The sequence below is a fragment of the Acinonyx jubatus genome, chromosome A2 (assembly GCF_027475565.1).
Source record: "Acinonyx jubatus isolate Ajub_Pintada_27869175 chromosome A2, VMU_Ajub_asm_v1.0, whole genome shotgun sequence".
NCBI classification, from domain to species: Eukaryota; Metazoa; Chordata; class Mammalia; order Carnivora; family Felidae; genus Acinonyx; species Acinonyx jubatus.
Window position 1 is genome coordinate 156,045,522 of NC_069383.1, and position 22,544 is coordinate 156,068,065.

At 58.6% G+C, this 22,544-nt stretch overlaps 1 protein-coding gene across 2 annotated transcripts; it reads right to left on the bottom strand.

Moving 5' to 3' along the window:
• Positions 1 to 950: 950 nt before the first annotated feature.
• ZSWIM4 (zinc finger SWIM-type containing 4) lies at positions 951 to 20,753 on the bottom strand. 2 transcript variants are annotated; one of them, XM_053219784.1, is made up of 14 exons: positions 20,559 to 20,753; positions 16,911 to 17,112; positions 14,895 to 15,251; positions 14,121 to 14,269; positions 13,857 to 14,007; positions 12,826 to 12,993; positions 11,896 to 12,252; positions 10,077 to 10,214; positions 9,506 to 9,760; positions 8,796 to 8,931; positions 6,320 to 6,474; positions 4,927 to 5,090; positions 3,359 to 3,440; positions 951 to 2,954 (listed from the first exon to the last, which is right to left on the bottom strand). In XM_053219784.1, the coding sequence occupies exons 1-14, from the start codon at positions 20,736 to 20,738 to the stop codon at positions 2,095 to 2,097; spliced, it is 3,354 nt and encodes a 1,117-aa protein (XP_053075759.1). In that variant the 5' UTR covers positions 20,739 to 20,753; the 3' UTR covers positions 951 to 2,094. The 2 variants fall into 2 exon arrangements, with proteins under 2 accessions (XP_053075759.1, XP_026906110.2); XM_027050309.2 differs by lacking the exon at positions 20,559 to 20,753 and adding an exon at positions 19,087 to 19,469.
• Positions 20,754 to 22,544: the final 1,791 nt, after the last annotated feature.

Consider the following 22,544-nt stretch of genomic DNA (forward strand, 5'->3'; position numbering starts at 1 on the left):
CAGCGCTGCCGATGCCCCGCCCACGACCGCGTGCGCTGTCTCGGCGCCCTCTGGCGGTCAGCTCCACCCAGCACTGCTCTGAACCCCCCCCTGGCCTCGAAGCCCGTCCTCGCTTGCCCCGACCCTGACAGTGACCCAGACACACTTGTTCATCTATCCGCCACACCCTAAAGACGGGGGGGGGGGGGGGGGGGGGACACGTCCTGCTTCTCAGGGAACTAGGGAAAGAAGGCAACCGAAGGCCTTCTTTGCGGCCCCCCAGACGGCTCACTCCATTTGGGGACTGGAAGCCTCCACGGCGGCGTAGGAATCCAGACACGCCCGGGCCGCGCCCCTCGCTGACCACACCCACCTGCTTTTCTCGCCGACGCCAGAACCCGCCCACCAAGGACGAGTCGAGGAAGCCCGGGATTCCTGTCTTGTGTGTGTCTCCCCCACCCAGGTGCACCCAGCACCTGTCAGGGTCCCCGCTTTCAGCAACTTGGAGACAAGTACCTCCAACATTGGTGTCTGGAGGCAGGGCACCCCCTAGTGGCCATTCCCAGCAGTTCAAGGGCCATGGTGTCCGAGGTGGGCAGGGTCAGTGGCTTCACCATGGTACTGATCAGGCTCTGCCTTTCCTTACGCTTTGGAACCCCACTATTCTCGGAAATGATATTCTTCCCGACTCGTAGGGCCACTGTGACACGTGTTGTAACAGGTGACAGGTCTAAAGCTCTCCTCTTGGGGCTTGCCCAGCTCTCAGCCCTATTATCTACACTACTGCGAACGGATGAAACCAGCAAGCACTCCCATTCCACCCCTCGCTTGAAGCTGTGCCGGGAGCAGCCAAGGCTGGAGTTTTTCTGTCCAGGGATCAGGTGGTCCTGGTTCGGGGCGGGGGAGGGGGGTAGGGGACACACCTCAGCCTCAAAATTTGTGTTATTAAAAAAAAAAAAGGAAAAAGGAAATACAATATACGGTTCAATAAATAGAAAAAAAGTTACAAAATGACATGATTTTGTCCTTAATTACAAGAGGAGAAAAGACAGAAGGGGTGATTGGGCTGGGACACTCTCCCTCTTCCTCCCTGGGCCAAGGTGGGAAAGGGAGACCCAAGAGAGTCAGCAGCTGAGATTGAGACACAAATAGAAAGGCTAAATGAAGGGAGATAGGGAAAGGGAGAGAGTAAGATGAGGGGAGGAGCAGGGACACAGAGCAGGAGAAAGAGAGAGAGCCAGAGTCAGAAATGCCAGGATGCCAACCTGTCTCCTTTCCAGATCTGGGGCGGGGAGTCCCTGGCTCTCCTGCGCTCGTCTCCCCCCGCCCCCCCCCCCACACCAGGTTTGGAGGACAGTGTGAGCCTGGCTCAGTTCCTGAGTTGTATCCAGTGACTAGCAGGTAGGGGGAGGGACAGTAGTGACCCCTTGAGCCTGCCCTGGGACCTTGGCATCCTCGGGAATGGGAGTCCTGGCCGGAAGGGGGTGAGGTATGTGGCTGAGGCCTGAGGCCTCTTCTAATCCTTCAGTGGGAATGAGCCATTGGTCCCATCTGGGCAGCCTGGAGGAGGCCCTGGGATACAGAACGGGGCCCCTGAGGCAGTGAGGGGAGGGTACAAAAGGAGATTTAGATGCCCTAACAGGAGTACCCTGGCCACCCAGAGTGGGGTGTGGGGTGGTCTGCTACGCTGGCTTTAAGAGCCACTTTCTGGAATGTCCTGCCTCGAAGCTCCCCCCCCCCACCCCCAGTCCAAGCCAGGCCTGCCTGTCTGGGGAGGGAGAGCTTGCCTATTGCTTTTGGGGTGCCCAAGGCGGGGTCATACCGGCTGCCCAAGCACACACCCCCTTCCGGGCCCCTGGGTGGCGGTATGGCTTCTGATCCTCACGTCTCGCACTCACTTGCACACTCCTAGGCACGCGTGTGGCAGGAAGTCACCCCCCTGCCTCCCCCCCCCGCCCCCCCAGCAGGCCTCCAGGGGATGGCAGGCAAGATCTCCTAGCTGCGGCCAGGCTCCTTCCCTGACTTAATACTGAAACGCCACGTGGGCCTCCAGCGCCGAGGCCCTGGATGAGGCACTGGTGCCGCGGAGGCAGGGGTGAAGGGGGCCGCAGCCCCTCAACCGAAGCGCTCCCGCACCAACAGCATGAGCTTTTTCTTGCCCTTGTAGGTCTGTTTGAGGTTCTCCAAGAACTGGGCAAACTGCAGGTGCCCGTCAGGCGCCAACAGGAAGGTCTCACGGGCCTGGCCTAGGAACTCAATGAAGTCACCGTAGTGCCGTGGGCTGATGTGCGTGAGGCGCGAGTGGCTGGTGGCGATGTAGGCCGCCACCGCGGCGTCCAGGAGCTGGCAGAGCGGCGCCCGGTCAGCGCCCAGCGGTTTGGCGGCCCGACGGGCCCCCAGGGGCCCCAGGCCAGGTGCCGAGAGGGTCCAGCGGCGCAGGATGTCAGAGAGCATGGGGGCGCAGTGGATGCTGCGGATGATGAGGGGGACGATGGCAGAGAGCTCGTGGCGGCCCAGCGAGTGGCTGAGCGAGCAGGCCCAGAGCACATCGTTGACAGCGGGGTGGCTGTCCTGGTTGAAGGCGATGCTGAGCTGCGCCAGGGCCAGCGTGGCCAGCTTGTACGCCCGCAGTGGGAGGCCACGGTGCTCCATGTAGCGGGCCACGGTGAAGAGGTGGGCGTGGCCCAGACCGCCGGCCGCGGCGTCCAGCACGATCTGGTAGGCCGCCTCGAAGGCCGCGTGGTTCTTCTCGCACAGGGTGAGGGCGGGCAGGGCACAGTTCTGAGGGTCTTTCATGGCGCACTGCAAGGCCAGGGTGCGCGCACAGGCCCAGAGCTCCTCCCGCCGGGGCGCATCCAGCTGCAGCCGCGACAGCGTGGCGTGCGTGGTGCCTGTCACCGCCACGATGGTGGCAGCCTCCACTGGTGTGAATAAGGAGTACCAGTTCTGCATGATATTCATCAGGGCCTGGGGGCCTGGGGGGAGGCAAGAGGGCAAAGCTGGCCGGGAAGAAGGGCGGGGACTCCCAGGTGCGGGCACGGGTTTGCCCTGATGCGCCGTCCCCACCACCCAGGGCTGAAGACACAACCCCTCTGCCGCCACCCCAAGCCTGACCGAAGCCGCACCCCACCTTTCCAAAGGAGCGGGGAGCAGCGGGGCTGGGTGAGGAGAGGGCACGCTTTGGAGGTGCTGTCCCTTCTCCAAGCCACTTTAGCCTGGCCGGCTTCTGGGCCTCTGTCCAGCTCTGTCCCCCCAAAACCCCCATCGCACCAGCCTGGCCCTGAGCTCGGGCTGGAGTCACGGAAAAGGCCCGGCCTCTCTCTCATGCCTGCCTGCCACCATAGGGAGACAGATGGCAGGTTCACTGGGGGACTCTCACCAATCTCTGTGGCACAGCTGACCAGCCAACGCACCATCTCCCTCCGCCTCCAGGTCATGGTGTTCAGGGTCATCCGCATCACCTGCAGCGTGGGAGGGGACAGAGAAGGGGATCAGGGATCCTGAGGGGCCCAGGAGACTCGGAAGTTAAGGGCTGAGTCAGTGAGCCACACAATCTGGACACGTGGCCTTGCCTCCTGGGGCCTTAGTTTCCTCGTCTATAAAATGGGGATTAAAGGGGCGCCTGGGTGGCTCAGTCGGTGAAGCGTCCAACCGCAGCTCACATCATGATCCCGCAGTTTGGGGTTCGAGCCCCGCGTGGGGCTCTGTGCTGAGAACTTGGAGCCTGGAGCCTGCTTCGGATCCTGTGTCTCCTCCTCTCTCTGCCCCACCCCTGCTCATGCTGTCTCTCTCTCTCAAAAATTGAAATAATAAAAACACTAAAAAAATAAAAGGCTCCTGCACAGTACTGGTTGCTTCAAAGCGCTCAGCCCAACGCCAGCCATTACTGTTACTGTTATTGTTGGTGTTATTCTGAGGCCCCACGGAGCCTACCCCAGACAACCAACCAATCTGCCCCTTCTCTCTAGAAAGTTCCATGCTCCTGTCAGATTTCCCCCTGGAGGCCCAAAGCACCTGCCCCACAAGTCCCACCTTCCCTGCTTGCCTCTCCCCCCGGCTCCCTCCCCAGGTCCTGTCTGAGGGCTCTGCCTTCTGAAGGCTCCTGAACAGTGTGTCACCTCTCTAAGGGACCCCCCCCTGCTCTCACCTCCCACATACCCCCTGCCATGGCTCCACTCCCCCACAGGAGGTTGTTCTGTTCTGTTCGGGGCTAATCCCGCCTTCTGCAGCCCCCCTGCTTGCCAGCTCTGGGAAGGTCCCACCCCATCCTGCAAGCCTGCCCCCAACTGTTCCCTATCCTCCTATTTTACTTCGCAAGCACTCTGAGGCCCCGCCCCCTCCGGGTCCCACACCCTGCTTTTGACTCCTCACCTCCAAGCTGCACCCCTGCTGGCCTCTGACTTGCCCCAACAGGACAGCCCTTGCCCGGGCGGCCCCTGGGGACGGCCCCAACTCGCAGGCCCGGCCTCGAAGACCTCAGACTCAGAGGTGGCTCCTCACCTTCAGGACCCTCCCCCGGGCCCCGCCCCCTCCGCGGTGACCTTTCCTTCCAGGCCGGTTCCCAGCAAGCCCCGCCCCCAGGCAGGCTCCTTATTGGCTCTGCTCCCTCAGCTTCAGCCCCGCCCACCCAGGGGCCCTAGCCGCGAGCACACCAGCCCCAGGCCCCACCCCAAGCCCAGCGCTCTAGGCTCTGCTGCTTTTTGTGGCCCACCGGCTCACCTGCGGGACCTGGGACCCGCATCCTTGTCCTCAGTCACACCTCCAGAAGTGGACTGTCACCTTCAGACTCTGCCACAGAGTCCCTCACTCACAAGCCCACCCCAGCTGGTGACCCTTCCCTCATTCCCAGACGGGCTCCTCGCGGCCCCGCCCCCAGGTGTCGCTCACACGCAGGCGGGGCCTCAGGCAGCCTTTCCCCCCACCCCCCCTCCCCCGACTCCCGCCCACCTGCAGGCCCAGTTCCAGCGCAATGCCCAGCAGCGTGGTGTCCGGAGGCGCGCTGGCAGGGGTGGCCGTCTTGCAGGCGTCCTGGGCCAGCTTGAAGAGCAGGGCAGGCGAGTGGATGTTCTGCTGGATGGAGCCCAGCACCGCATGCAGCCACTTGGGGTCTCCTGGGGTGAGGGAAGGAGGAGGGCAAGGTCAGCACACCTGGCACCAGACCCTGCTGCCGCCTGACCTGTTCACACAGCTTCCTCCCCACTAGGTGCACCCGTGTGAGGAGGGAGAAGCACCCGGCAGTGGTTCCGTAAAGATCCAGACCACTCTTGGTACTCCTTCACCCAGAGGGACAAAGCCACAAAAGGACCCCTAATTGTCAAGGGCATTGATTCTGGACCTAGAGCACCAGGGTCCCAATCCCTGCCTTGCCATTCACTAGCTGTGTGATGCTGAGCAAGGCACTCCACCTTTCTGTGCCTTGGCTGCCCCATCTGTAAAATGGGTTAAACTAACACTATGGTACCTGCCTCACGGGATGGGGAGCCCACACTTGAAAAGCTTTAACAGGGCAAGAGCTATAGAAATGTGAGCTTTTATTGCTGTTATTATCGCCGGCCCCTATCCTACAATTCTGTCGCTCCACTTTCGGCCACACGGGCCTCTGTTCCTCAAACATACCAGGCACAATCTAGCCTCAGAGCCTTTGAACTGGCTGTTCCCTCTGCCTGGAATGCTCTCTAGGTCTGGACTTCACCCTCCCCAGATTCATGGTGAAGCCCGGATCCCCAGGATGATGGTATCTGGGGGTGGGGACTTCCGGAGGCACTGGGTCCTGAGGGTAGGGCACCGTGACGGCATCAGTGTCCTCCTGAGAAGAGGAAGAAATTGGAGCTCTTTCTCTGCCAAGGGAAGACACAACAGGAAGGGGGCCGTCTGCAAGCCAGGAAGAGAGTCCTCACTGGGAACCGACCAGGCTGGCACCCTGATCTCGGACTTCCAGCCCCCAGAGCCGTGAGAAAATAAACGTCTGTGGTTTGAGCCCCCTGGTCTGTGGTTCTGTCGTGGAGGCTCCAGGTGACTCGGACAGCAGATATCGGCCATAGCTCAGGCCTCTTGGCTTAAGCATTAGCCTGCTTTAGGCACCTCTTACTCTCTTGCTTACTGAGTAACGTAACTGTTTACCTTGCACGTGGTCTGCCTGCCCCCACTAGAACGTAACATCACAGGGCGCGGGATTCGGAACTGTGTTGTGTGTCCCTAGCGCCCAGGGCACTGCCTGGGCCATCTAGGAAGTGCTCAAGGAAAACTGGAATCTGATGAAGGAGTAAAAAGGAGAGGGGAGGCGTGACAGAAAGGAGGAAAGAGAAGGCAGAGGGGGACAGGGGGCAGCCGCTGTCCTCACCCTTGGCAGCTGTCAGCATGGCAGAGGCCAGCTCGCATTGGCGGGTCTCCAGGTGGCCAAGGATGAACCAGCGGGGGAAGCGGTTGCTCATGATGGAGTCCAGCGGGTTGGGGTGAGGTTCTCCGGCTGGAAACGCGGTCTCCAGTACAGGCAGCCTGGGGCAGGGGACGGGGAGGGGGAGAAACGAAAGATGTTCACCAAAGTACTGCTGATGCCCTTCACAGTTGATTAAATAAACGATACTCTATTCGTATGCCAGGGCCAATAAAAATGTGAGGTTATTTGTGTCCTGATGCGGCCCCCTGTTAGCCTTTCTGTCACCCCTACTCTGTTCCAGGTACTGTTCCCCTCAATGTCCCTCAAATACAATGAAGCACAGTCTGACCTCAGGGCCTTTGCACATGCTGCTCCCTCTGCCTGGAACACTCTTCCCCAGACATCCTTACGGCTTCTTCCTCACCTCCCTCAAGTCTTTGCTCAAATATTTTTCAGTGGGCTCTTCCGTGGACCCCCCACCCCCACCCCCACCGTGTGAACTTCCCACTCCCAACTTCTCCCAGGCCTTCTTTGCTATAGGTCACATCTGACACACAATATAGTTTACTATTAATTTCTTTTTTTTTTTTAATTTTAAAGTTTATTTGTTTTGACAGAGAGAGAATTCCAAGCAGGCTTCATGCTGTCAGGGCAGAGCCCGACACGGGGCCTGATCTCACAAATGGGGAGATCATGACCTGAGCTGAAATCAGGAATCGGATGCTTAAATCGACTGAGCCACCCGGGCCCCCCTATTAATTTCTTGATGGTCTCTCCTGCCCCAAAACCTCAGCTCCATGAAGGCGGGCATTTGTGACTATTTTACTCATTGCTGCATATCCAGCAGCCAGAACAATGCTGAGCACACAAATGTTTGGGGGAGGACTTTACGTGCCCACTTCGGCACATTGTTAACCGGCTCACTCTCTATAGATGTAGTTTATATTTAGAGAGTCCTTCTAAGTTGTCAGATGGGATCAACAGCACGGAAGAGGAGTCAAGACTATTCTGGTTTCAAATATTACTGAAGTTTCCTCAACATGTGACTCTGGACACACTTTAAGTGTGTTTACGTGTAAAATGGGGGTCAACATACTTATTTCTCTTTTTTTTTTTTTAATTTTTTTTTTCAACGTTTATTTATTTTTGGGACAGAGACAGAGCATGAACGGGGGAGGGGCAGAGAGAGAGGGAGACACAGAATCGGAAACAGGCTCCAGGCTCTGAGCCATCAGCCCAGAGCCCGACGCGGGGCTCGAACCCACGGACTGTGAGATCGTGACCTGGCTGAAGTCGGACGCTTAACCGACTGCGCCACCCAGGCGCCCCAACATACTTATTTCTCTAGGTTGTTAAGATTACACGAGGTGATGTGAGCCATGGATTTGGACCAGGGACCGGCACCGTTTCTTTGCACGAGTCTGGACAGCCGGTATTTTTGGCTGTGCAGGCCATTTGGTCCCTGTCCCAACAACTCTGCCACTGCCACATAAATTAGCCACAGACGATACATAAATGAATGGGCGTGGCTGCGTGCCAATAAAACTTTACTGCTGGACACTGAAACTTGAGTTTCGTATACTTTCCATGGGTCACAGAATGTTCTTTTATTTTCAAACACTTAAAAATGTAAAAACCATTCTCGTCTCCTGGGTTGCACGGTAACAGGTGGCAGGCCGAATCTGGCCCATGGGCTGTTAATTTGCTGGGTCCTGCTTAGATATCCACAGCTCTTCAGAGATGATTCTTTCCAAATATTCTGGAAAGATGCACCCTAAATGGGATCGTCTGAGATTGGGGACAGAATGCACTTTATTTGTTGGGCATGGCTTAGGACACAGAGGGCCTCTAAAAATTCCGCTGGGGCTCCCGGGTGGCTCAGTCAGTTGTGTCCAACTCTGGATTTTGGCTCAGGTCATGAGATCAAGCCCCACGTCAGGCTGAGCGTGGAGCCTGCCTGAGATTCCCCCCACCCTCTCTCTCTCTCTCTCACCCTCCCTCTGCCCTCCCCTGCAGGCACTTTTTCTCTAAAAGAAAAAAAAAAGTGCAGGTGCAAGAAAGAGATACAGGATGCATCATGGGTGTAAAAGGAAGACCATCTTTCAATTTCCAGACCATGGGTTTGCCGAAATCTTGATTCTTGTGGGTTAGAGAAGAAAGTGGTGACACGGCTTGCCTTGGAAGAGATTTGGGTAGGTCGGGACAAAAATGTCTAGAAAAGGACTCTGAATTCTGTGCCGTGTGGGTATCTCTCAAATTCAAGATCATAACTCCCATGCGTATTTAATAATCAAAAGCACAGGGCAACCGGGCTGCCAGCGTGAGGGAGACTGAATTAAGCAGGCTGTGAGTTCAGGCGGGAGGACGGGGCTCCAAGGGCGCCTCTCACCCTCCAGTCCGGCCCGGTCCCCTGGGCCAGTCCCCAGCCGCCCCTTCTCACCTCATGGCTCGCAGCGCGAGGCGGTAGGCCAGGTCAGGGTCGTGGGGCAGCAGCGCGGTGAACAGGTAGCGGGCACAGGTGTGCATGGGCACGCTCTCCCGGAAGAGCACCTCTCCGAAGCCACTGAAGGGACCCGCTGCAGGGGCATGCTGAGCTCAGCCCCCAGGTGAGGGCTCCTCTCCGCCCCTCCCCAGGCTCAGAGTAGGGGGTAGGCTGGCCCCAGGACAGAGGGGCAGGGGCTGGGGGTTAAAGAGGTCCCGGAGATGGGGGTGCAGGGCCGAGTCAGAAAAGCGCCGGAGAATCCGAAGAGGAGACCCGGCCTCCCCCTTGGTAGGAGGCAGGACTCAGATACGAGACGGGGCCGCACCCGCTCCAGGGGCGGGTGGGGGCCTCAGAAGGCAGGGCCACGGGCAGAGCCAGTGAAGTCCAGCTGGGCATCAGGGACCAGGCTCCTCGACTCCAAGGTGGGAGAGGGGCAGCGCCTCAGAGGCCACGGCGGCTACTGGCTGCCGGAACTTTCTCGGGAGCAGGGCCAAGGGCCGGATCTCACCTTTCAGGCGCTGCCTGCCGAGCTGGGAGCGAACTATGAGGGCCGAGAGCCGGGGTCTCGAGATCCGGCAGCAACCGACCACCGCAGGTGGGGGGGCGGGACCCCGCCTTCAGGAGCGGGCTGGGGGGGTGGGGGGTGGGGGCGGGGAGCAGGGCCTCACCTTCCAGCAGCAGCCCGGCCTGTCTGCGCAGCACCTGCACCAGCCGCTCGTCCAGCTCCACCTCCTCCAGCAGGGCCAACAGCTGCTCCTCGCTGCGCACCACCTTGTCTTGGGCGTACAACCCCTCGGGCAGGGCCCGCTGCTGCCCCAGGCCCAGCAGTGCCACCTCGAGGGCCAGCGCCAGGTAGGACTCCCCAGGGCTCCCGGGCACCGGCACGTGCTGGTAGGCCACCTTCCGCTTCTCGGGGCCCGAGTCTGTGGGACACGGGTTTCAGGTTTCAGGACCCGCTTCCTGGGACCCCAGCGGCTCTTCACCTCAAGCGGGGGGCCTGGGGGCTTAGGTTTAGGGGGAACCCAGCGGCTCCCAGCTCTAACCAGACACTTCCTACCAGCAGACACGTAGGTCTATGGTGGCCTCGCGGTCAGGAGAAGCGGAGTCTACGGGCTGCTGGCACCGGTTAGGGGGTGTGGCCAAGGATAAGGGTGCGGCCCCACTTTCTTTTCTCGGGGTGCTGGGCCGGGGAGGGTGGGGGGATGCCCCTCTTCCTCCCAGGGGCCCCAGTGTAGGCACCTGGGTAAAGGGCGAGGGTTTCCTCCTCCAGGCGACAGGCCTCCAGGAGCGCCCTGCAGAGGCAGCCAATAGGGTCCAGGGGGTGGCCCACCCAGCCTTCCGTGTTGGTGATGCAGGTGTTCCCTTTCTGCAGCAGCTCTGCAGGCAGTATGGGGGGGCTCAGTGCCTGCCCTTCCACAAGCCTAGTGGGGGGGGGTTCTGCCCTTGAACCCCTAGCCCGGCCTCCCAGCGCCTGCCCACTGCCCACCCACCCCGCAGCCATCTTCTCTGCCCCCCGAGCTCTGTAGCAGCCCTCACCTCCACAGCCTTGGCCTCCTGTCCCACAGCCAGACCTAGGCCTGACAGGTCACAGGATGAAAACTGGGTGCTTTCTGAAACACCCAACCGGTGCCATTCTCCTCTTCTTAATCCCTCCCATCATTTTCCATCTCACCCAGTGTCCCGACCCCACGTGGCCACCTGCCCCATCCGAAAGCCCATTCTCCGATCTCCTCCCACTGCTGCCTCTGGGATCCTGCCCATGTTGTTCTTCTCTCTCCTGTTCCCCTGGAAAACCACAATACATCCCTAAGATGTACAGCTCTCAGTGGTTCTGCGGCGGGGTGGGGTTTCTCTGTGCCTCTAGGCCAGGCCCGAACTCTGCCGGGGTCCCAGATCCCCCAGGTTCCCGTTATACCCTGGGCTCAATTTCCTGATAAGTTGCCCTCCTGCCTCCCCATAAGCCAGTCCACAAACATGTTCTTTTTTTGGCCCATACACTGTGGCTTTTTTTGGTCCCCCTAATACGAATTTGAATTTGGTGCCCATGTTTAAAAATTTCAGTAAATTGGAGCCCGTGGGTGGCTCAGTTGGTTAAGCGTCCAAATTCGACTCAGGTCATGATCTCACTGTTGGGTGAGTTTGAGTCCTGCACCAGGGTCAGCGTGGAACCTGCTTCGGATTCTCTCTCTTCGCCTCCCCCCCCCCCGCCCCCCGCCACTCACTGTCTCCATCCCCCAAATGAATAAACTTAAAAAAAAAAATCAGGGGTGCCCGAGTGGCTCAGTCCGTTAAGCGATCGACTTTGGCTCAGGTCGTAATCTTGCGGTTTGTGAGTTCAGGCCCCGCGTGGGGCTCTGTGCTGACAGCTCGGAGCCTGGAGGCTGCTTCGGATTCTGTGTCTCCCTCTCTCTGCCCCTCCCCTGCTCACACACTATCTCTCTGTCTCTCAATAACAAATAAACGTTAAAAAAAAATCAGTAAATTTGCACATCATACAATCCAGATTTGTGGCCTGTCTTGAAAATCTGGGCACACTGGGTCCACGTTCCTCAAAGACTTGTGGCTGGTGCACCCATCCTGTTCCACAGGAGCTGGAAGCTTAGAAACTACAAGTCCCAGGCTCCTTTGCGTGAGGTGCAGAGGCTGGAAGAGGATGAGGCTCTTCTGCAGCCTCCATGAGCAGGTGTGTGACTGTGCAGGGCACAGACACAAGAGCTTGCCAGAAGGTTCCGAGTGTCCTCCTGGACGCAGCCCACAGTGCAGCCACAGGCTGCTGAGCTCAATGTCAGCAGTTTGCTGTAATCCCTGTACTTCGGAAGTTCAGGTTCTTGAACCTAAGCAGTGGTATCCCTGACTCTTAATGCTGCAGCCCTTCCAGTAGTTTTGTGAGGCCTCAATCCCCTGTATTAAATTCTTTTCGGTTCCCGACACCTTCGGCTGATCTGGCTTTCCCGGTGGGACCCCGAGCGGTACCCACAGATGTCAGGGTTGCCACAGTGCCCAGCAGTCGGCATTTGTGTCTAGAGCCCCAGGGTTGTGTGACAGTCGTGGCACCCACCTTTTTTCTGCTGCTTGTAGCTTTCAAGCTGATGCCGTCGCTGCAGCCGGAGTGAGTTGACTATGGCCCCTGCCAGCCGCAGGGCCTGACGGGGGTATCCATGGGCACGCAGGGTGTCCACACGGGCGCACGCGGTGGGGAAGGGCTCACCCAGCCATAGTGGGCGGCCCTGGGGGTCAAAGGTTGGCTTTTCACCGCCCATGGTGCCTGTGAGGCTGGGGCCGTAGGAGTCGCTGGCCAGGATCCTCTGCAGGTGAGCGTCGCTCCAGTGCAGCGACCCAGCCTGCAGGGCGCGGCCGAAGACGGTGTGGCGGGAACCTCTAGCCCCCACCTCCTCTTCCTCCTCCTCCTCTGGGCCTGCGGGAGAGGCGCCCAACATGGCCTGGGAAGGGGGCCTGGCACTCGGGGCTGAGGCCAGCTCCCCTGACTGGATGCCAGCTGGGGACTAGACTCTGGGCTCAGTGATGGCTCTGTTGGAGGAGCTGTTATAGCCCTTCATGCCAATGGACAATGGAGGTGGAATAACTGTCCATTGGTCTCTCTGTCCGTCCTGTCCCTTCCCTGGACTCCATTCCTCTTTCTCTCTCCGTCTCTACCCCCACCCCCATTCCTCCCTTTCTCCTCTCTCTCTTCCTCCGTCCCTCCATCTTGACTCTACCTGTCTCTCTCTTCTCAATAGCTTTTTCCTTTTCTCTCTGTCTCCCCACCCCTGCCTCCATGGCCAGGAGAGCAGCCCAGAACTATAGGCGCCTTAAACATTTCACTTCCTGTGACTCAGGCTGTCTGCCGCCCCTGCCTGGGCACTCCCTCCCTCCCTCCTGCTGGCAGGGGCTGGGGGACCCTCTGCTCTCCCCCAGAGCACCGTGATGGGGAGACACTGGGCACCAGGCCAGCTTTTTGCAGCGGGAATGGCAGGGACCCCTCTCCTACCTCGGCTGAGGGTCATGGTGGGCCGCAGGCTGGGCTCGTCAAAAGAGTAGTTGCCCTCTTCTAGCGGGCACACGTCCAGCTTGTCCCACTTGCCAAGCAGCTGCAGCCAGCTCCCTCGCTCCTCTGGTCTGCAGTGGGGGCTCAGGACGACACACACCCACAGGGCCCCTGGGGAGGGAGGGCGGGTGGTCAGTGTGGGCACGAGGCAGGCTCAGCGTTCATGCCAATAGGAACGGGCACACACCTGTGGAGTGCCTAGTGCGAGCCGGGCACTGGTCTCTGCTGACCCCTCATCTCCAGCCTCTGAGGTTGCAACTGATAGTCTTTTCACCTTACAGCCCAGAGAGGTAAAAGCAGTTGCTCAAGGTCACACAGCTGGGAAGTCAGGACTGGAACCCAGACTCTTCCTCTTGCTGGTTTTTTTTCCCCCCCCTATAGCACTTATCACCATCTGTTTACAGGGGTCAGCAAACTACCGCCAGTGGATAAAATCGAACCTGCCACCTGGTCTGAACGGCCCGCGAGCTACGACTGACTTCTATGTTTTCAAATGGTGAGGGAAAAATAAATCAGAAGAAGATTTTGGGACCTGTGAAAATTACGTGAAATTCACATAAATAGCCGCTGTAAACAAAACTGTCTTGGGACGTTGCCACGCCCATCTGGTGATATGTCAGGGGCTACTTTTCCACGACGACGGTCAAAACTGAAGCTGTGACAGAGACCAGTGGCCCGCAAAGCCAAAGCCACAGACAGTTGCCCTTATGGAAAAGGTGTGGTCAGAGGGGTTGGTAGTATTTGATAGGATTTTATAGTGTTTAGTGTCAGCTCCAAGAGGGCAGGTATTTAATCTTTGTTTTCTGCTGCAGCCCCAGCACCCGGTACAGTGCCTCTTACATCAGAGGGGCAAATGAGCAGAGAAAGGATTCAGGGGCCAGACCCTAATGTCAGGGCGGGCAAGACCTGGCTGCCAGGGCCGCCGCGGGAGCGGGAGCCCCGGGTCCAGTGCGCCGCCTCGGAATAGGCCTTACCCAGCTCGTCCCACAGCTGCCGGCACTTGTCGGTCATGCCAGCGCCCTGCTGCCGCCACAGGGCCAGGCGCGGGTCCTGCAGGAACTGCTCAGTCATGAGGATCAGCATGCGCGCCCCGTTGGAGTCCCGCATGCGCAGCATCTCCCGCACCTGTGCCGGGATGGGGGCGGGGCGGGGCGGGGTGGTGAGGAGGGGGCGGGGCGCCGGCACCTCCCAGGCCCCGGCACCTCCCAGGCCCCGGCCCCGCCGCGCCTGCGCAGCACCTTGCAGAACATGGAGCGCAGCTGCTGGCTGGCGCCGTAGTAGCCGCCGTTGGAGAGCAGCTGCTTCACCTGCTCCTGGATCTGCTCCTCGTCCAGGTGCCAGCAGTTGGCATCCTCGATGCCTGCGCCCGCTGTGGGGTCTGGGGCACCTGCGGGGACGGAGGAAAAGTGAGGCCGGGGTTTCCAATCTTCCACCAACTCCCATCTGTCCACCACCCTCGGTCTACCTTGATCCTAATCAAAGCCCATCCCCCCTCACCGATGCGGTCAATACCACCCACTCCCCATTCACCCACCATCCTACATGATCATTCGCTCACCCAACACCCCACCATTCCCAATGGCCCATCCATCTCCCTACCGTCCGTCCTACGCCATCGTCTCCCAGCCCCCTGTAGCTCCAAACCCTCCCGGAGCTCACAACGCCTCCTGGTCTGTCTCCCACCCGACACCCACCCACGTCCACATACCCTTCATGCCCTCCACCTACCCACACGCAGGCCTGCTCCTGTGATCTTGGCGCACCCCCACCCGGGGGCTGAATCTCCCGGTTGGCTGATTTCCAACCATTCATTCACTCATCTGCCCGGGGCCAGGTCAGATCCAGGATCTGCACTTAACTGGGTGTGTGACCTTGACTTCAGGCCATGGCTCCCCACCCCGACTCAAGGATCCGGGGGACCTAAGGATTCCATGGCAAATGCCTGCCTCGAGGCCACCGAGGTGGCTGCAACTGAGGCCGCGCCGCCCCATCAGGCCCCCGGGTGCCCTCACCGTGCACCAGGTTGATCTCGGAGCCCAGCAGGAGGATCTCATCAGCCAGGCGCTGGGCAGTGGGCAGCACCTCGGTGTGGTGGGCGCTGATGAGGTACTGCACGAACTTCTGCAGCTGGTCTCGGTTCATCTGGGACAGCGTCTCAGAGATGGGCAGCCGCAGCTCCACCTGGCGGGCGTGCCGAATTCGGTAGAGCGACAGGGCCACCACGTGGGCGCAGTAGAAGAGGTCCCGGTTGTCGCAGCCGCAGCTCACAGATGTGATCTTGCAGCGGTCAAAGCTGATGGAGACGTGGTAGAGGCGCTCGGGCTCTCCGGGGCCCCCGGGCTCCCGGATGTTTCCGCTCAGATGGAACCCTAAGACCAAAGCCAAACCAGCCGCCCGCTGTGTCACCCGGGAGACAGGGGTGCTGTCCATGGTGCAAGACAAGACCCGGATGCAAATCCCCGCGGAGTAACCTAGAGCAAGCCACTTAACCTCTCTGTGCCTCGCTTCCTCATCTGTCAAATGGGAGTGAATAGTGACATCTTCCTCATGCCTTTGTGATGAGGATGAAACGAGCTAATGCTTGGTAAATGTTTAGAACACTCACTGTAGGTATATAGTAAGTCCTAAATAAATACTGGCTCCTGTTCTAATTCTGAAGAATATTATAATGATGACGTTGAAGGTGGTTTTCTCGGCCCTTGGGTTACCGTGGATACAGCCTGGGCTCCGGGGGCCCTGTAACTTCCTGGGAAGATGACAGAGGCCTATGACACTTGGGGGTGAGGGGCCGATGTGGCAGGCGAGGGGCCAGGTCATCCCATCACCCCCTGCCCCTCCCTGGCCCCTGGGGAGCCCAGATGCCAGGCTTATCCAACTGGTTGGGCAGCTCAGGCCCCAGCCGGCCCTGGCTGCGTCACGCAGAGAGACAGTGGCACAGAAACAGTGGCTTCCTCATACCTGCTGAAGATGGCCGAGCCTGGGGTGGGCTGGGCCATGTCCAGGCAAGGGGGCCTCCAGGCTGCCAGGGTTCAGGGAGGACCGTCTTGGCCAAGCCCCTGCCTCCAGTTAGGAGAAGCGGCACTCCCACATGAGAGGTGTAGCTTTCCAGGGCTTACCCGCTTTCTGGCTCGACCTCTACTTGTCCGCTCCTGAGCCCCGCTGCCTGAGGTCTAGAATCGTCTTTCACCTCTACTTCTAAACCTCTGCCCCCTACCCTCACCTGGACCCCACTGCCTGAGGCCTAAGACCACCCCTCACAGCTGATCTCAAGCTTCTACTCTAGGCCCCCACCTAAGCCTCGTTGCCTTAGGTCTGAGACCGCCAGACCTCTGATGAGAGCTCCCCCGAGTCCCTCTGCCTGAGGTCCAAGACTTCTTCTCACCTCTGGCTCTAGATCTTTGCCTCCAACCCTCACCTAGCCCCTGTGTCCTGAGGTCTAGGATCATTCTCACCTTTGGCTCTAAACCTTGGCCCTAAAGCATCACCAGGTCCCTCTGCCTGAGGTCTGAAACGTCCCCTCCTTCTTGTTTACAATTGCTCCTTGACGCCTGCCTCAGGAGCGTCCTGGCTGAGGACTCCAGGACCACCTTTGCCTTTAGCTCAGAATCCCGTACCCACCCCCAAGTGGACTCAAAGCCTGAGGTCTAGGGCTTTTCATCACTCTGTCTCCACCTCTACCCCAATCCCCATAGTGGCCCTCCACCTAGGATCTAGAAATAGCCTCAGCCCTCAGCCCTTAGCTGGTCCTTGCTGCCTAAGTTCTGGGACCTTCCTTCCCCTGCTTTCTAGTTCACCATCCTTCCTCCCAGCCGCATCTAAGCCCGCTGCCTGAGGTCCAGGCAGATCTCTGATCCTTAGCTCACAATTTCTTGCATAATCCTTCTTGGGCATGGAAGCCAGACATCTGGAACCTCCCCTCGCCCTGGCCCAGGCCTCCCTCCACTCCCTCCTCCTCCTCCTCCTCCTCCTCCTCCGCGCCTGCTCTGGACTTCCTGGCCTCCCCGGCAGGGGTGGGGGCCAGCACTCACCCACTTGCAGCACTCGGTCTACGGCCCCGCTCTGCAGCAGGTGCAGCCCGCGGGTGAAGGGCACCCGGGCATCATGCTCGCCCTCTGGGGGCTGGTAGCCCAGCGACGAGTACATACATATCTCCCGCTCGCTGCGTGGGAACGACCAGAACACAATGCGCTTCTGGACCGGCTCTGGCACCCGGGAGAACCGCTCCTCAACCTGCGGGAAGGGCCGGTGGGTTAGAAACCCCGGCTCGAACCCTGGCTTCTGCCGCTCAGGAGTATGACTTTGGGCAAGTCACTTTGCCTCTCTGTGCTTGTTTTTTCAAATGTGATGTGGGGATGTTAACAGCACTGCCCTCCTGAGTATCACGAGGATTAAATATTCATTTGCATATGTAAATACGTTTACAATAACTCCTGGCCTGTACTTAGTGTTCCAGAACTTTCTGCGACCTCCCTCCTGGATACCAGGTCCGAGGGTCCTGCTGTAACATAGACCCACCTCCAAGGCTTCGAAGGGGCAAGAGAAAAGGAGACAAAAGTGATAAGAATAGGGATCAGGTCTCCATTTTCTCAGCCTACACTGTGCTAAATGCTTTATGTATGTGATTTCCCATAATTTCCATAGCAACATCTCAGTGATACTAGTTATCGTCCCATTTTGCAGCCTGGAGGCTCTGAGGCTCAGAAGTGGGGTGAATTCACTTGTTCAGTCTCCCAGCTGGCAAGCTCCAGCTACCAAGACAGGCTCTGTTCTCAGTTTCCAACGGCCCACAGGAAGGGAGGGGTGTCCTCGTCACCCCGTGGGCTCTGGGCAGTGAACCAAGCCGACTGAGCCTGCGTTCCAATCCGGGCTTGCTAACTCACGGGCTTTGTGACCTTGGGCACGTTTCTCAACCTCTCTGTGCTCCAGTTTCCTCAAAGTGGGAGGGAGAACGACAAATCCCAGAGGGCTGCCGAGGACTCCATGAGCGAGAGTTTTCCTAGCACCAGGCCTGACCAGGGCAGGTACGTGGGAGACCCAGAGATGGTTTAGGATTGTGAGGGGTGGCAACCTCCCAGAGCCCCCAGTCCTGGGTTTCTGGGGGAAGTGGGTGGGCCAGTGACTGGCTGAGGCCTTGGGGATGGTTTGGCAGATGACTAAGGAGGGATTTTTCCAGGCCGTGAATCAGAGCCTGCCCCATCCCCACTTGGCGGCCCAGACTCATCAGTCCTGCAGACTTCCTAACTCTGGAAAGGCCAGGGAGCAAAGAACACCCCTCAAAGCCAGACAGAGGACAGAACCTATGGGGGCTGCAGAAGGCTTGGTCAGATCCAGGCCACATCTTCACTCTCCAGAGGCCCACTCTGAGGCTGGAAAAGGGGACTCTAACCTCACCAGCCCTGGGGCATCGTGGCAGAGCCCTCAGAAACTACAGAGGTAGGGTTCCAGTGCACCTGTCCAGGTACTGTGACCCAGGCCTCGCCCTGCTGCTGATCCCCTGCAAGGACTGGGATGGCTGGGGGGTGGGGGGTAGGGGCGGGGGCAGAGGGAGGGTGAGCACTGGGGAAATAGGGGGATGTGGGAGGGTACCCTCACCCTGGAGGGGTTGGGCAGCCCCAGGTGGGAGGTGGTCTCAGAGGGAGGGGGGGCAGGACCCCAGGGAAGGAGCTGGAGGAGGAAGGGGGTTCCCCAGGAGACAGGTGGGTTCTGGAGGCACGGATCAGAGACAGAAAGGAGTATCTTGAGGCTGGGATCTGTAGAAATGGGGGGGGTTTCTACTGGGGGTGTGGGGCAGCGATCTGGGGTGTCCAAGTGGGGGCGGCTTGCAGGAGTTGGAAAGAGGAGTGAGGATTGAATGGGGTGCTGAGGATGAGGTGGGAAGAGAGGGACTACGGGGCAGGAGGAGAAGGAAAAGGAAGTGTCCTGAGCTGGGATCTAGGGCGCTGAGGGCATCTCTGTTCTTGTGGGCTGGAGGGCAGGGATGGCAAAAGGAATGGGGGCGGGTCACAGGGCTTGAAGAAGTGAAATGGGAGGATGAGGGGGTGTTTCGGGGCGGACTTAAGGATCCTGAAGGGGATCTCTCTCTGGGAGTGTCTCATGTGGGGGCAGGTCCGAGACTGGGGGTTGGGCAAGGGGAGGAGAAGGCAAGTCGGAGAAGGGGCTGGGGGTGCGTCCCTTCCCCCCTCCACCCCCCCCCGTCCCCGTCACCTGCTCGAAGGCCCAGCTCTCGGCTACTCGCTTGGCGCTGAGGTCCAGCAGCGCCTCGGGCCGGCCCCGGCCGCGCACGGCCCCGGCCCCGGCCCCGGCCCCGGCATCGCGCTCCTCAGGTCCCACGGGGCAGCCCCGGCTCCGCTTGGCCGCAGGGGGGTCCATCGGCCGGACCGGGGCCGGGGCGGGGCCTGTTGGGGGGTCGGTCCGATGCCCGCTTTGCTTCGCCGGATCCCGCGCCCCCTACCCGCCTTCCAGTTCGTCTTCCGCGCTCGGCCGCCCCGGGACCCCAGCCGCACCCACCCCCGCCCCGCGCCGGGCCGGCCGGGTGATGCGGCCCCTTTAAGACTCTTCACAACAATGAAGCTGCCTCAGTCGCCGCTTTATCCTCCGCCGTCGTCCCGCCCCCGCCGCCCGTCCCCATTGGCCCCCCCCTCGGCCTCCGAGGCCCTCCTCCACCATTGGCTGCACCTCCAGACTCGTCCCTAAATTCTCGCTGTTCATTCGTTGTACGTGCTGCCTGTCTTTTGGAGGAAACCCAATCAGAGAGCTCATCGGGCTGCGCTGTCAATCATGGGGCACCTGCGGCCAATCACAGTAGGAGGACCCCCGCGGCGCAGGCCGTACGCGAAGTTTCGGGGCGGGTGCTGGGTTCATTCACAACATTCCTCTCCCGCCCCCCTCCGGCTGGACAGCGCGGCCCCGGGCAGCTGGGGCTGCGCCCACACACGGCTTTGTTTACTGAGGGTCGCTTCCGGGCTCCGCAAGGGGACAATCAACAAGGCTCGGCCAGGGAGCGAGACTGAGCGGCGGGATTCCAGGGCAGCAGCTCGGCCCCTCCTCCCTCTGGGCTGTGTGATGCGAGAAACTCTCTCAGCGTCTCTGGGCACGGAGTCAAGTTTTGATGTTCTGGGGGATGGCGGGGCGGGCGGGGGGGCGGGGAGGATCACAGTCTCCTTGTAGAGCTCATGGGGGCTGCAGACCTCCTCTCTAGAAATAGAGCTCAACTCAAGCCCTAAGAGAGGAACCCCTAATCCATTCTATGCCCTGAACATTACGTTGAGTCATAGGCAGTTGCTGATTTTCGACGGGTTTTGACCGACTAAAATGGCAATTTCGTAAGATTTAACTAATACTTGTCGAATCCGATCACCTCTAATTGTTTTTCCGACCCATTTTGCCCTGGACACCGTCTCTCGCCCGGAAGCCGCCCTTGGTCTTGATCGCCGGCCCCGCCCCCACGGCCCACGCCATCCTTCCTTTCCCCTGTCCTTAGAAAACCCGACGTTTCCCCTTCGGCACGCTTTTCGCCATTATCATTACATTTCTGCATGTGTTTTAGCAGCTGTTTAGTTTCTGGCTCTTTCCTCTCCACCGAGACCCCCGGGGGCGGTCGTTTGTGTAATTGGTGCACTGCTACACCGCAAGCACCCGAACAGCAGCCGGCATACAGCAGTCAACCCGTAACCTACCGACTGAGCCAACTCAAACTCTGTTCCCGTTCCGCTGAAATGTCTACAAAGCAGGAAACACCGAAGCTGGCCCTTAAATGGCCCGATTGCTGTCCCCAGTCTCCCCACCCCATATGGAAACCGGCTTTTTCCTTCCAGGAATTTCCAGCTGCACTTTCTGGCCAGTACCCAACCCACCATTCAGTAAACTCCCTCCGACCTGTGCTGTCCAGTAGGGTCACCACTGGCCACAAGTGACCTTTGAGCCCTTGAAATGGGGCCGGGCGGAATTGAGGTGTGCTGTAAATGTAACAAGATGGATTTCAAGGACTTAGTAGGAGGGCCACCTGGGTGGCTCAGTCGGTTAAGCGTGATCTCACAGCTTGTGAGTTCGAGCCCCACGTCTGGCTCTGAGCTGTCCCTGCTTCAGATTCTGTGCCTCCCCCCTCTGCTCATGCTCTATCCCCTTCTCTCCCTCTCTTAAAAATAAATAAACGTTAAAAAAAAAAAAGTTGCTTTAAAAAAAAAAGGACTTAGGGAAAAAAAGGCAAAATATTTCACTAAGAATTATTTATTTTTTAAAAAAATTTTTTAACGTTTATTTATTTTTGGTACAGGGAGAGACAGAGCATGAACGGGGGAGGGTCAGAGAGAGAGGGAGACACAGAATCCGAAACAGGCTCCAGGCTCTGAGCTGTCAGCACAGAGCCCGACACGGGGCTCGAACTCACGGACCGCGAGATGGTGACCTGAGCCGAAGTCAGACGCTTAGCCGACTGAGCCACCCAGGCGCCCCAAGAATTCTTTATACTGATGTGTTGAAATGGTAATATTTTAGGTAAGTTTGGGTTAAATAAAATACAGGATTCAAATTAATTCCACCTGCTTCCTTTTATTTTTTTATATTTTATTTGGTATCAGGACACTTAAAGTTACACAGGCGACATGCATGGTTAACTTCTATTGGACAGCAGTGGTCTTGAGACACCACAACCTGTCATGATAGCAGCAGCAGGAACAACGTGGATAATAATGTGCTCTTGCTGTTCTGGCATATTATCACTTTTTTTTTTTTGTTAAGTTTATTTACTTTGAGAGAGAGAGACAGAGAAAGCACAAGCTGGGGAGGGGCAGAGAGAGAGAATCCCAAGCAGGCTCCACACGGTCAGCATGGAGTCTGAGGCGGGGCTCGAACTCCCTAACTGTGAGATCATGACCTGAGCCGAAGTCAAGAGTTGGAGGCTTAACCGACTGAGTCACCCCGGTGCCCCTAGCATATAATCACGTCTAAGCCTTCCAACAGTGCTGCAAAGTGGGGCTCGTTGCCTCCATTTCTCAGATGAGGAAACTGAGGCTTGGAGCGGGAAGTGCTTGCCCGAAGTTACCCAGTCTGGGATGCCCTAGACTTATTGCCAGAAAAGTCGAGGCAAAGACGGACCGATGGGGAAGGATAACTGGACTGTGGGGAGACGTGGGGAGGATGAGGAGGGACTTCAGTGAAGCCCACGTTTCAGGTGCTCCCCTTGCCAACAGGACCCCAGAGCCACCCTTACCCATGATCCTCTTCAGCAACTGGAACGTGGCTGTGTCAGCTAAGCCCAGGTCCCGGTCCCTGAGGATGCTTCAGTGGGTGTCCTGAGACGTTGAATTAGAGAAGTCACCCCAGGCTGCTCGAGTGGGTTAACCATAGGAGGAATGGAGACTAGGGTATCACAGAGTGAGGATGTTATTTTATTCTCTGACATTAGATATTAATACTGTCACCATCCCCATCAGGCACAGAAAGGCCAGGTGAACTTGCTCAAGGTCCCCAGCAGGGAAAGGATAGGGCCCCGCCTTCAAGCCCTGCGGGTGGTTCTGTCACATTGCTGGGGATCAAATGCACAGAGTTTGGGAAAACACCAACATTCTATTCCATTTCCCTGATTTTGCAGAGGAATGAGACCCAGGGAAGGTCAGAAAGTTACCCCAGGCCACGCAGTGATCCCAGGAGAATATATGAGGTCC

What these genes read in the sequence shown, in the direction of transcription:
- ZSWIM4 (XM_053219784.1), bottom strand. Translation starts at nt 20,738, where the DNA reads ATGGTGGGTTGGGTACTGGCCAGAAAGTGCAGCTGGAAATTCCTGGAA. An exon ending in CGAGATCAACCTGGTGCACG is followed by an intron (nt 14,270 to 14,894) that starts GTGAGGGCACCC and finishes CCGTCCCCGCAG; the next exon opens with GTGCCCCAGACCCCACAGCG. An exon ending in CGCTGGAACTGGGCCTGCAG is followed by an intron (nt 3,441 to 4,926) that starts GTGGGCGGGAGT and finishes CCCACGCTGCAG; the next exon opens with GTGATGCGGATGACCCTGAA.